The sequence below is a fragment of the Haliotis rubra genome, unplaced genomic scaffold, assembly GCF_003918875.1.
Source record: "Haliotis rubra isolate DU_JTF1 unplaced genomic scaffold, ASM391887v1 Scf1244, whole genome shotgun sequence".
Lineage (NCBI taxonomy): Eukaryota > Metazoa > Mollusca > Gastropoda > Lepetellida > Haliotidae > Haliotis > Haliotis rubra.
Window position 1 is genome coordinate 92,660 of NW_025765164.1, and position 14,749 is coordinate 107,408.

At 39.0% G+C, this 14,749-nt stretch overlaps 1 protein-coding gene across 3 annotated transcripts in view; it reads right to left on the reverse strand.

The window, feature by feature from the left end:
* The window catches only part of LOC124266291, a 61,225-nt gene that overhangs the window by 15,873 nt on the left and 30,603 nt on the right, over nt 1–14,749 (reverse strand). For 2 of the 3 annotated variants that reach the window (XM_046701110.1, XM_046701108.1), the window contains exon 2: nt 6,888–7,052. In XM_046701110.1, the coding sequence (XP_046557066.1) occupies nt 6,888–6,963 (76 nt within the window). In that variant the 5' untranslated portion in view covers nt 6,964–7,052. Of the gene's footprint in view, nt 1–6,887; nt 7,115–14,749 lie in introns of those variants that run through there. The other variant, XM_046701109.1, reaches the window with a different exon arrangement.

Sequence of the window (14,749 nt, forward strand, 5' to 3'; positions counted from 1 at the left end):
ATTCAACGCTTTCAATCAAGGTGTTTAGAACTACATATCGGAGCTGGAAGGACCACGACATGTAAGCTTCTGAAAAAGTGACACTTCCAGTCGTTTAAGGGCTAAAAGCTCTGATTACACGCACCGAGGGACTCACAGACACAGATGTCTTGACTCATGTTGAAATCCCCTCCACTTAATCACATACCACAGCCCAACAAATAAAGGCCGCGTATATTCAACTCTGTCTGCACTGTCATAACGCCCTTCACATATTCAAATACCGAGAGCGTTATTTGTTAGGTATATAATGCACGGTTTCTGACGATGCCAACTTCAAACATCTACGACTTGATGGTGCTGTATGGGCTTTAAGAATAGAAACATAGCATAAAACTTGTTTAAATGTTTCCTTTGAATAATTATGAATGCTTTAAAGACATATCCGTTGCGGTCACTCGAGACATAAATTTAAGGGTTTATGTGTTATTCGGGTGACACTTTTATGCCAGTTTTATGCATTGACATTCTAATAAATTCATAATACACACGGCCGCAGTCAAATCTAGAGCACTAACCTTGAATAATTTCTAATTCCAGATCACTGTAAAGATATTCAGTGTTTAAAATGGATACACCACTGCACATATGGGCCTGTGGTCTTCAGTATAATATATGTACCGAATAAGATTCTTTACTTGAACTTGCACCCAGCAAGGTTATGTGTTGCAACAAATCATTTAGTGAAAATATTGTAGATTTTCAATATTGTATAAACATATAGCAATTGATGTATAGATTGTGGGATTCTGCGCACTAGGAACAAGCAACACGGATATCAATGTCATCAATAGTATCACTCCGCCCACCCTGCCATCACCTTGTCGCAAACTTAGATGTAGCACGTCCACGTATTTGTCACAATCGCAATACAAACATAATACATCAGATAGTAACTCTGACTCGGTGTCAGGACAACCATTCAATAATGTATATCTCACAGCTACTACAAGTTGCAATGGTGATTATTATGTGCGAACATCTGCCTACGCCTGCTGTGATGTTCTTGGCCTCACACCCTCACGCGATACAAGTAATGCCCATCTCTGACCACCCGCTAATATCCCCAGGGCCACGACTTCCCTCGTACACAGTTAATTATACCCTACCAATAAGGCGAGAAAGCAGAATTGCGTAACATGAACGTTTCATATCTAATCAGGGGAGATAATTATTGCATGAACAACCCATGACGACGTGACAGGTGACATAAGTGAGGACCAGGTTCGTGGCCTACATTTGTCCGAAAGTGCTAGAAATTGAATAATAATCAGTTAATGTTTGTATTCTAAATGGAAGTCAAATATCGCCGTCATATTGGCACACTATTAATCCCTAACACTGATTCTGACTCGGAACAGGTTTTGTATTAATCCATACAATTGCTGACTACACGAATATGTCAGGTTGTTTCGAAGGGGCATTATATACATTTTGGGTGACATGTTTAGATATCGGATAGACTGGAAATTGAAAACATTAAACAAGTAATGTTATCAGACATCCAGATATCACTTAGTCATATTTTGTAATGTATCCGACAAACATGAGGCACATATCGACATTTCGACATCGGCGAAGTTTTGACACTCACACCCAATGAGAGGATCATTGTGTTATCATGTATTATGCATACTTTTTTCAAATCATGTATCTAGTTTCAGGTTTCTCTGCATTATGAAACGGGACGGAAAAAGATATGCAATGTCTGTGTGTACCTGTGACCCACATCCAGACACCAGATAGTTGCACAGCTGATGATATTCAAGAACGACAACCTTAAACCCAACGTGAAACGCGTTCAGTAGACCGTGGCAGAAGCAATAAAATATAATCCCCTTATGGGGTTTACTCAGACTGAATTAAAAGGACATCAAGGTTGGTTTGGAATGAGTTTGTGTTGTGTTTTGTATGAGGCTGTTCAAGGGGTCAGATTGTGTTTGTGTATTTGTATTACAACCTCTGGGTCTTGCAGAGTACTGAACCTGGGCTTGGAGAATTGGAATATTTGGAGGGGTTCCATTAAAACATTCCTTGGTGAATTCATACCTGGATTAGATTTCTTATTTCATACAGTATTTGGGGTCAAAGCGTCCAATCTTGTTATGATGATCTGTGTATTGGAGCAGTATATTCCGAGGAAAATCACATACTGGAATAACTCAAAGAAACAGCTAATTGTAAAGTAGATTTTCTTACAAATATTACACACGAAAGTTGTTTCAAATCATTAAATCCCTAGTCGTAACCCGCTCTGCAGTAAAAGTATTGTCCAAATGTGTCGTAATGTTACCTTGGAGTGTTAGGTATTTTCGTAAACTGTAAATATGTACACGTATATGTATAGATCATATATATGCATCTCACCATCTTCAATCTTATATATTCAATGTATTATATTCGAACAGTGAAGTTTCAGTGCAGGACACCCATAGGGAAGAGTGCCTGACACACATTAAGTCAATAACCATGACCAAATACAACGGTAAGACGCGATTGTCTGGGCGTCTGACTCCCTCTAATCCCAGCCTCGGGATTCCGATGTCCCACCGTTGTCACCCTAGCGTTAAAATCACAGGTAGTATGCACAGGTAGTCCAGGAAGGTAGTCCAGGACTGATTCAATACCCCGGGGAAGGGTAGAGAGGGAGGGGGGTCAAGGGACAGAAGGGGGCATGGTGGGTGTGTGGCTTGATTAGGTTAATCTTGAAATAAGTAAGTACCATCGACCTTTGGTGGTAAATGGTATGTTATATATGTACGTCACATAACGTAGATATAATCTTCGCTAGAAATAATCAACGAACCAATATGAAAGTAGCAAAATTTGCTTACTTCATATTTTTTAACAATATCTCCAGGTTGTGTTGAGTGTTCCCATACATACACATCGCCGATAGATTACAGAGCACACTGGGATTTACTCTACTGGCAAGAATATATAACCATGCTCAGTGCTCCATTCTTTTCTTTTACCTCCTTATAAATAACAGTCACGCATTAAGGGTTTTGCACACATTATATATTTTTAACTGACAAATGCAATATATTAGCACGTGTGTTTTTTCAGAATTTGCCATGGTGGCATGTAAGAGAGTGTAGTGTTATATTGTAGGGTGCATGGGATTACATTTAGTCTGTAGAAGAGCATGGTCCTTCGTGCAATAATTATGCCTGATCATAAATCATATAAGGAATGTTAATCTTGATTCTTGAGGTTTTCTATTGTGACAGCATATTACTATGTGGAGTGAAACATGTCCTGCATTATTCCTGAACAAACTCTGAACAATGGCCCTACCCTAATCACAATGCGTAGATTACGGAAAACAAAACAGTTCAACTCATATTCATGTCAACAGACGGTCATTTCATTCCACGGGCTATATTTGTATGAATGTATACGTAGTAAGTAAGATTAAATATATTCTAGTAAAATATTCTACACTAGCACACCTGGTACACGCTAACATTTTGAATCGAGTGCTATCAGATTCCTGTCATATATTACCTTTGTTATTTATATGGCTGTGACAGGTGTTTCCTCGTCAGCTGATGTTTTAGTTGAAAGTGTCAGAACGATGTCACAACCATGTGTCCCACTACTAGTATATAGCAGTTGAAGCGCTTTCTGGTATGTCATCACCTACACACCTCGATCTCCAGACACCATACAAATATCTATAAACTGTATAATTTCAATTTAAAACTACGGTACTGAAATGTCGTAACTATGAAAAAGAAATTAAAAAAGAAGAAAAATGGAAGTCTTTTTACATTCCCGTTATCGTTGTTTTAATTTGAGTTCGAGGTCAATTCAATTTAAGCTATCGTAAGCATTTATTTTCATCCAGTCAGCAAAACTCACAGTTACCTTATGTAATTAACATTTGACCGATAAAATATAAATGGCCTTGCTTCGCGTTCCATAAGCTATAGGCTATTGTTTCCCTGTCAAACAAATCTTGCTTTATGTTCTCACGTGATATTGAAATCAACCTTTTACTCGTGAAATAACCTCCGATCACATGCTACCTCCAACCTGAGCATGTGCAACTGACAAGCTATCAAGTAACACTGGCTTTATAGCACGCCTGGTACCAGTGCGTACACAGCGCTATTGACATGAATATTATGCAACGAGACAACAACCAGCTATCATTCAGTCATATGCTGTTTGAACAAAGCATGAAGTTACAGTGTCGCTCAGTGCATTGACAGTCCCAGTCGTGAAATATGGCATGTACCGAGATCACACATTTTGTAATAACACGAATGAAGAGATCGATAGGCTATATTACCTGTGTTAATCAAACACATGTTTCTTACATCGACGAGCGAACCAGCTGGAGTCTCTGGCTTAAGTTACACAGAAGGGGTGACTGTAATTGCCATGGGTACTGCAAAACGATCGCCTCATTTTGATAATACAATCGATCATACGGCTAAGCAGTTCCTATTTAACAGACATCTCATCAATATATATCAATGATAATGTTCAATCTGCACCATGTAATCTATCTTTAGATCTGACATTTTACATATTAGAGAAGGTTAAAACATATGACGTTATTAAGTGTTATTATTTGCTAAATATTAAAGGCGTGTACCACAACGATGACTTAATGGTGCGTTTATACCGTCAACAAAGATCGGATGCATTGTAGTTTGGCTGCTAAAAGTTTATTCAGAAGTGTCTCCAATGCCTTTCTTATAATATCACGTCATTTCTTGTTCTAATAATCTGACAAGCAGACATCCTGAAACACGACTGATATAACCAGCATTGTTTTCACATAGCAGTTAGTATTTGCAGAAGGTAATAATTTCATAATATAACATACATGAGTGAATGTTCAGATGTATCTCTGACGTTGTATCGGAATGAGGTCAATTATACCACGCTGCGCCTCGTGTTTCTGCCTACTGCTGCAAATAAAGCTACCGAAAGCGTCCTATTTAACAATGCCAAACCTGCTGTGAGACTGACATAAATCTTTGTACCATGTGACGGTGAGAGGAAACACCCAAGTCACAACTGTAAATAATAGAGTCAACCCAAAACCAAAAAATTAAACACCATAGATGTCTGCGAAGGGATTAGATAAGATTAATTGAGGAAACAGAAAAAATACCAAACTCAAACACCGTGTACACATGTCGATTTACTAGTATAGCATGATTTTTTTCGATTCTTGGCTCGATATGCTGACAACGGTAACTATGAGAGGCTACAGAACAACAAGGTGGAAAAGTCATATTTCTTACTTTCCTACGCTTTCTATATAGAAATAGGTGGAACCTTACATACATGTCCATATCTAAGGTAAAAATTGATCATTATTAATCAAAGATCACTTCGTGGTAAGCAAATAAGAAGTTGTCATCCATAAGATTTGTCTTGTATTATATCTAAGGTATCGTAACTTCGGGCTATTGTACATGTTTTACATAACAACACCAAATTGATATTGAAATACCGTCATCTGCTTTGTGAAGGCTGGGTGTATTTAATGAGTAAACGTTCATATCACAAGAGTAATTATAATATCTTGTGTTCGCGTCCTCTAAGACCCCAAAGAAATGATGCAGCTAAACCAGTATGGACCGCGGATTACTGCTAATGCGAAGGATTACACGCAGCTGCCAACTAATCAAAGATCACATCAAATGCTGGACAAAATTGCCAAAATGCCATCGTTTCACCCTTTACGCGAGTGCAAATTAATTCTTAAGTTCGTGTGTAAATGGTAGAACCCTATATTTGAATGCAGACTTTACAATGAACTCTCACCAACAAAGCCTTGTTGCATAGTGTGCTCTGTAGCTGTTAGGTTCAGCTCAACAAAGTGACATGGGAAATAATAGTAACCATTCAGCTATCCAGAACTTGTAGCTAGGAATTTAGCTGAAATTTGACTCTGTGCTGGTGATTAACGTGTGTCGCTCGGGTTAGCAAACATCACTTCGTGTCCTAGGCTCAGTGTTTGCTGTTGACAGACGGTTCTAACTGTAAAGACAGTATTGTAAATTTATCTGTTCAATATGTCTTCCATGGCGATACGCGTTGTTCAGTTCAACACATATCTCTCTGTGACAAGTTCTACAACTCGCATGCACTGCGAATGCGTAGAGACGCGTTTATGTTGAGCCGATTTCAAAGGTGCACGGATTTGGGAGATTTCCCTGAGGTCATCAGTGTCAGATGCGAGCTAAAACTTTAGGAGATATTGTTTGCATAACGGTCTCCATTTCCTCCTAGCATCGACTAGTGAGACATAACATAAGACACCACACACACACACACACACTCACTCACTCACTCACCACTGCAACTACGGCCTCATGTGAATGGACGCCGTCACACGTGCATTGTAATAATGTAAGTATAAAACCATAGTGTACGTCGAACAGTAGCATCACTTGTATCATATTATAATTACGATTAGAACTGACACAAATATTTGTCATTAAGGTTTCTTCGATCACTTCCAACTACCACTTGCCACATAAGATTAATCTTTACTCAATGTCAATGGAAAATACGACTTTGTTACAACATTACGTAATACTTCGCAGTGCTTAAAAGATTAAGCCTTGTGATATCTTTCGCGTCAAGGATTTTAAAAAATCAATAGGGAGTGTGACTCAGAACGCAACACAATGTACAAAGCGGCATAAAAACATCTGCACAGCTGTACATAAGGCAACAAAGGAAACAAGTTCACAGAAGGACACAAAGTAGGGTTTGAATCTGGCAGCGTGTTATACGAATACAATGACTGTTTATTATTGATGCCACAATTGCTTGTCGACAGGGAAGAAGAATGAAAATATGTTCAAACTTACCGGCAACACGAGCAGACGACAGGATGAGCAGCAGCCCAGCAAGGTATTCCCAACTTTTCGGGACACATTTCTGCATTATGGACGGACTGACGTACGCACGGACTCATGTGCGGTGAGAGGAAGGTATCCACATTCCTTGTCGCTCACGTTCCTTCAAAACTTTACCTGGAAATAATCGGAAAGAGGCACAACTGTTTACTTCGTCAGCCATGTTTGCGTACACACAATGTACATTTCAACCTGTCAGTCACTTGTTACAACCAATCAGAACGCTCGCCTCGCCGTGACGTCTCGATTCTAGGTCAAGGGTGACACGCTCCTGAATGAGGTGTTACGTCCGCGCAGCGAGTCACCTAGAAATAATGCAGACTCCCTTTTTTCTTGCATCAGCTTTCTCCACAGACTATTGTGAAGTTTAGCGTCTTCAGTTAACTTGTTGATTGCGGGTCACTTTGACATGGGTAATTTACCACTGTGCGTAGCGACAATCTTCACCTAAGCTTCATTTGAAGAGATTTATGACCCGACACTCTCTCAACTTTCTAGCGTGTTTCTTAAGGGGCCCAGAACTTGACTACATTACAATTTTTATAGCTTGTACTTGTACTGGTTGATTGAGTTTTATTCCGGCAAACCCCATATAAATGTTGACACTAGTAAGATGTGTTTTGGTATTTGGTTCCATCAATAGCTATATTTAATCCTGTCTTTAATTACCTTTTACCGCTAATGTACAAATAAAGGCGAGCTAGATGAAAGGAGAAGTGCAATTTTACATCTCTAGATATATCTCATTACATAAGTCATACATTTCAAAAGTATTGTAATGTGTATCTCTATATTTCCAAATTATATAACACACATTGAATATGACATAACAGCAGTGGTCTGATGTATGTTTGGTATTAAATTGTCAGTCTTAGGCAGTCTACATATTTATACATTTAAAAAAAATATTCAAGCCTGAATTTTGAAAGATTAAAATAATACTTCGATATGGACATGAGTCTTATACACTATCATGAAACTACATATATACACCGTTTTCTTAATTCGTATCTTCTTAACAAAGGTACAGTTTTAACGTAAATCTCCATACTGTACAAAGGAATCAGGTTAATCAATATGTAACTTAAACAGCTGCATCGCCTCTTCAATCACGTAACACTTAAGCCACTTTGTAAAACTACAGATCGAGTCAAACTTAAGTTGCTCTTGCTATGATCCACGGGTAACAACCAAGATGTACAGCTCGAATATCGGAATATACACATTGATACAACTTCTTCACGGTAACAGTGCCTTACATATGAGTATTTCCATAGAGCGGTTGTAGCTCTGAGACAAGACAAGACGTTACGACACGTGTGGGAGACAGCTGCAGAGTTAAATCTACTTAGTGTAAGTGCAATAGAATCGGTTAGGTTCACGATCATTTCCCTAATATACAAATCTGACAGGTTCAATGAAAATGTCAGAATATGTACCTATATGCGTTTGTGAAAAATGCAGTGGTTAGTTATTGCTGAATTTTGCTGTCAACAAACTATTTAGCATTTAATTCATAAACGTTTTGGATCATATTAGCAAAGTGGCCTGCCATCGACTTTGAATACACATGATTGTGAACCTAGGAGGGAGGTAACTCGCAGAAGCATGCAACATGGCTGTGACATATCCACATTACCGAGGGACACCGAAGTAATATGCAACGTCCACGTCAGATAATATCTTGTCTGGAGAAACACATTCCTTTAGGCGTGAAAGGCAACACAATGGTGTCAGTTACATTAATGTATACTGAACAGCAAAAGAAACGCAAGCCTGGCTTTTTTGTCACTTTACCATGAACGTTCCATCAACATGAAAGCTTACTTTTATGAGATTTCATTTTTTTAAGCTTGCGTTTCTTTTGCTGTTCAGTATATCAACCAAAACCACTGATGACACCAGGTGTTCACAAAAAAGCAAGCATATGTTGCTCTACCGAAGGCACCCGATCTTGACACTGACAATTTGTACAACAAAATGAGTCACAAACAAAATATTTCTTGTTTTGCTCATGATGGGTTGAAATGTTTAACAACAAAACAATGGCACAGTTAACCCCGGGACACTGTAGCGATATACATGATGTCAACAACATTGCAATACCGTTGATTTAGTGCATTCCGCCGAAACCGTTACTGTCACAATCAGTCAAAGGGAATATACGCACCATCATAAATAACGCTGCATGAAGCACAAAGAGGCATAAGTCAAGCTAATGCTTCGATCCACCTGCCACTCCGAACTAACTGTCTCCGGACTAAGTGCTATAGATCCACCCTAATTAGTTACACAAATGATTGGATAATGTGCCGGAATGAGATAGCGTGGTCCTGATTGAATGCACCAGTTGATGTTTGCATTGATTTTGGCTGAACTAAAGAACCACTGAGGATTTCAGGGTAATCTTTAGATGATATTATATAGGTGTAACCGACACAGACATTTGTCACAACATACACTGAAGAGACATGTAATAATTGCTATATATTGTCTTGGATATTTCTTAATTATTGTATTTATTCCTTTATAACGAATGACAGGACATCATAGGGATGTGTGCTGCCTAAATCAGTTCAATGTGAACCTTTGTTTTCGTGAGGTTCTATCTTATGTGCGGATGGCGTGCTGTCATTAGTTCTCTTTTTCGAAAGCGACGAAAGAGTAAATTATACATGAAAACAACATCTCATTATAGGTGTCAACAACAGTTATCAGGATACAAGGACACATCACGTGATTGAATGGCAATGACTCCTTGTGTCTCTGTTGTTACATATATTGATCTCATGTTAGGTTTTCTGTGAGATTTCCTTAATCGTACAATTTTCTTTCACTTTTCTTTCAAGCTGGCCTCCGTTTCGTAGCCATTACTAGTTGTGTTAGTCCGGGACACAATGTGTCCGTAATTAGAGAACAAATTGAAAAAAAGTAGGCCACAGAATTGCAGTTTACATAATATAAACAGTAGATTTTGAATTTGAATCCCGCTTCCTTGGAGTCTAGTCCGCCTTTAAACCATAATACAAATTTGGTGTTGATAATTCCTCGGCCAATAACGTAAAGATTAAAGCTGTCACATTAACGAACATAATGCATAATCTATACACATGCACAATCCAGCATGCACGAGACTGGAAACATGCACCGTCGCCTATAGACAAGCTATAATCAATACTTGTACGATGCAGTTTCATTAGGTCTAATGGTGCTCATCCTCAAATGCACGCCTACTGTAGTGTGTCTGTCACGCGCAGCCGTTGCTAGGTAACTGCCAACAACTGTATTGGAACTCGTGTTCGGTTGTCGTAAACAGCAGATTGGAGATTATGAATGTTCTGTGTTCTCTTTGATCGCAATAGCTGCACCAGAATTGTTAATTATTCTTTGTTGTTACGGCTAGCATTCATCCACCGCTATGATTATTTGATGACCTTCGGTGAACAAAAAAACCGCGAGTCTGGTAACGTAATGAATTACCTGGTTTTTGTCAGAGGCATGGTTTTCCAAGTATCATAAATCAATCGTAATTGCAATCATTCCAACAAGCGTGTCTGCCTTTAAAACACCGACGTCTCTACTCAGTATAAGTCGACTTTAACTCAACTTTACATAATAATTTAACGTACAGTTTTGATCTTTGTTGTGATAATGTATCAGCAGAATTTCTGTGAAATGTGATTTTGAACACATTTTGATTAAAATTTTATTTAAGTGTCCGTACCAACTTCAAATAAATGAAGAAATAGCTATAAGAATTTGTTCAATTTCCAATCATGAACGACGTCCTTCCTTCTAAACTGCATTGAGAGCTAACACCTGTTTCGATGTCTTTCATCTGACAAAACTGATCTTGTCAAAGTATGAGGGGGTTACAGTTTATCAACAGATAAGATACCACGGGTGAAGGAGTGTTTTAACAATGATAACTCCCGAGCGGACTGCACGATCTCGAGGTACATTCAAGAATCTAGATATATTTCTAAAGACTTGTAATAAATACCCCGCAACATTGTCTGCCGCTCGTTCACTCCCGTGGGTCTGTTCAGCTTGAATGTTATCCGTAGTCTATCTATGTCATGCAAGCATTTAACAGGACTCTCAGGGAACAAAGCTCTTTTCAGCTACTGCATATGTCTTCTATATCAAGTCATCATTTAGCCTAATGCTATGCATGCAGTAAGTATCGTATGCCACTAGCTATTGAACTTTTAAACTTTCATGTACAAAATTTGACAGTCCAAAATACATGGCAACTGATGGACCGATATCTTCTGAATATAACACGCATCATGTTTATCTAGAGGGCTCTATCAACAATGATAACAACACGAACAACAACAACAATAAAACAAGAACCAGATTTTTGTGAAAATGGGAAAAGCACAGCACATCGTCACCTGTTATGTGACATAATATCAATTGCAATATTATTTTATGTTCACAAATGTGAAACTAAAGACATATTTCCATCTCTGTATTGATGGTTCAAAATCATAAACACATGTAAGAGATATCTAAATATTCATTTTTCTGTTAGATTGAAGATGCATCATTTCAGTTAAGTTAATCTACAATGATTCGAACATATGCTTCTATGTCTTGATGTTTGTCTAATCAGACCTAACATCGGATTTAACTGTAATGGGCGGACCACAAGAAACCCGAACTCTGTACTAGCTTCACCGACTGCAGCCCAGGAGATTAATTTTGAATCTAATCTGGCCCTACGTCAACCTAGAATTAGTTGTGATTGATGATGGAAGACATGTCTGCAGACTCTTCATTAAGACGAAATACTACGTGGAACACCACGGATAATTGTGCTGTATATCTTTTCGATTACCTGCAACACGATGTGTTGACATTTTATCTGCCGTGTGGGGCTGCAAGGTGTAAAGTGATGCGCGGATATCTGCGTTGGGTGTATCAGCATCTTCACAAATAAAGCATAGATGGATGGCTGTGGCTAGAAATTATGTTCACAGTCAACAGCAAACTAGGGTCCAGTAACCTTAGGCGTCTAGGTACATCATGTAGGACCTGATACGAACGCGCCCTACACAAACATTGGGAATTGTAGATAGGTGAAGTAAAAAGCACATTTGAAAAGTTAATTTTACAAAAGTGACGCAACGCTACTTGCCTGAAAATAGTCGCGGACAGAACTGAAGACTTTGGTCGAAAACACATACATGTGATACCTGTGTCAAATACATCACCGCCGCATCACCTATTTCACCTCTAAATGCTATATTCAGTTTGTTCTAAAACGCGCTGTTGACGACGTTTATTGCCCGTGTATGTCGTAACAGATATGTTTGAAAACGTTAAGCTAAAATCTGGTGATCGCGATCGAAGGTGACCTAATCAAGACCTTTGCGGTTTTCCAGTATTTCAGTTTAATAACGATGTGGTAGGTAAATGTATTGAGAAGTCCAAAGTTTGTTAAAAAACGTTTAACCACCTTCACAAAATCTAAAGTCACATTAGGAATTCTAATCTACGACGGTCAGATTCAAGTAGGAATGAGACGCAACAGCGATTTATATCACTGGACCACCCTCTAATAGACCGTCTTCAGTTACCCATGCTTGTTGTAAGAAGCGACTAACGGGACCGGGTGGTCAGGCTCGATGACTTGGTTGACACATGTCGCGTAGAACGATGCTCATGTAGATGATCACTAGATTGTCTGGTCCAGACCCGATTAGCTACAGACCGCCGCCATGTAGCTGGAATATAGCTCTGAGTGCGGCGTTAAACAACAACCAACCAACACCCCTTTAATAGTACTCTTGATATTCATCCAGCCATGTCAACCTTAACACTTAACAAGAGCATGTTTTATGTTTTTGTAATCCACATGAACATCTCGTGTCCAGTCTTACTAATGAGACTCAGAACAGATAGCCATGAATTCTTTGTTCAGGGTAAGTTACAACTCAGATAGTGACTTGTTAATCTGCGAATCTTGTGTTTGTATGTCTCATGTGTCCGTCACACGAACCGAAAGGAGATATTCAAGGTAGCTATACTGGCATCTGACGCAGTGGAATGTCATTGTGTTTACACGAAGAATAGTTTGATATCGGAAGCAGTGATCCGCGAGAACAGCATCGCTATGAGATCTTATGTTTCTACGGCATGAGATAGAAATTAGAGATCTGGTCGTATACGTGTCAATACATATTGTACCGTTTAGTTTATATATTGTCATGATACAGTAAAGCAGATTTGGTTTATTCGAGCCTAGTGCGTGTAGATTATAAAATTGAATTAAAATTAAAATAAAAATAACGATTAAAAAGCATTTATGGAAGTGTTAGATATAACTTGCCTGCGTTTTTAGTTAGTTCTGCACGGGGATTTTGGTCGAATGAGTGAGGCGGTGATCAAGGATACACAACTTGCAAGATGGCATCAAAAGTAGAGGGTCGTGTCTCCAAAAGCCAAGCATCCATGGACTTTTTGTATGTCAGATCCACTGAATGCTGCTATTGATGTTTACCGATTCCCAACAACATGCATGAATACTTAACGGTAAATGTGAAGATTTCATTAGAATAACCCTTCAGTAAATCATGAATCTTGTCGTTAGGCGATTAACGGGATCGTATGGACAGGCTCGCTGACTTGGCTGATGGATCTTGCATAGATCGGTGCTCATGATGTCAGTCACTGAATTGTCTTGTCCAGACTCGATCATCTACAGGCCTCGGTCATTTAGCCGGAATATTGCTGAGTCGGCGTCAGACAACAAACAAAACAAAGGCAGGGGTTAACGTGAAGACTGGACCATGTATCAAGTGTATTGTTCCCAAGCTGTCACTATTTATACATGGCACAGAAGTGAACAGATCCTTACAAACGCTGGTCCCCAACATTCAATCGGATTGAAACATTTCTGATCCACATGAATCCTCAAATGTCAGTATAAAACTCCCAACAGAAGTCTCCCCATCAAAAGAATCACAAGCTGTATCTCTCGGCTATAAAGTATAAATGTCTGACCCCCTGGAGATGTATTGGAATCTGAAGTAATGCCACTTTGGGAGGCAGTCTGGCAGCAGTACATTCAATACGTTCATTGGATCATTATTAATGCAGAACGTTTGGGTATATTATCAGAACATGTCTTTGACTTTGTGCTTGAACATTGTGTCGCTGCTAAGTATACAACTCAGTTCTCTTCATTTGTGCTTTATTACTTCCAATGATGCTTTCAGTATAGACAATTGCCAGTGTGTCTAACCTGGTGGAACAAGAATTAGAAGTAGTTCGATTCCTCCATTGTTCGATACAACCGTCGCAATCATTTTCGAAAGTAGAATACGTGAAGGTTAGAATTGATCTTCGTTAACCCATGCCTGTCATAACGGGATCGGGTGGTTAGACTCGCTGACTTGGTTGACTCATATCATCCTATTCCAATTGCGTAGGTCGATGCTCATGATGTTGATCACTGGATTATTTACAGACCGTCGCCATATTGCTGGAATATTGCTGAGTGCGGCGTAAAGCTAGACTCACTCACTCACACGAAAGTAGATAGCTATGTAAGAAGACCTGCTGTCGCATTGCCTTTTTTATTAATGACTCAAGACAACAACTCTTTATTTCGTTATTAATCTCTAAGTCATCTAATTTTGCATGAACTTTACCCCGTGGTGATGAAGGTTGGAACTGACGTTAGACTGAAGAGATTTATGTGCTTAGGCTCACATATTTGAGGGATGCATGTCATCATAAACAATTCGCTACAAAGGATTGTCTGGTCAACGATGATGTACAGACTGTCGGAATATAGGTTG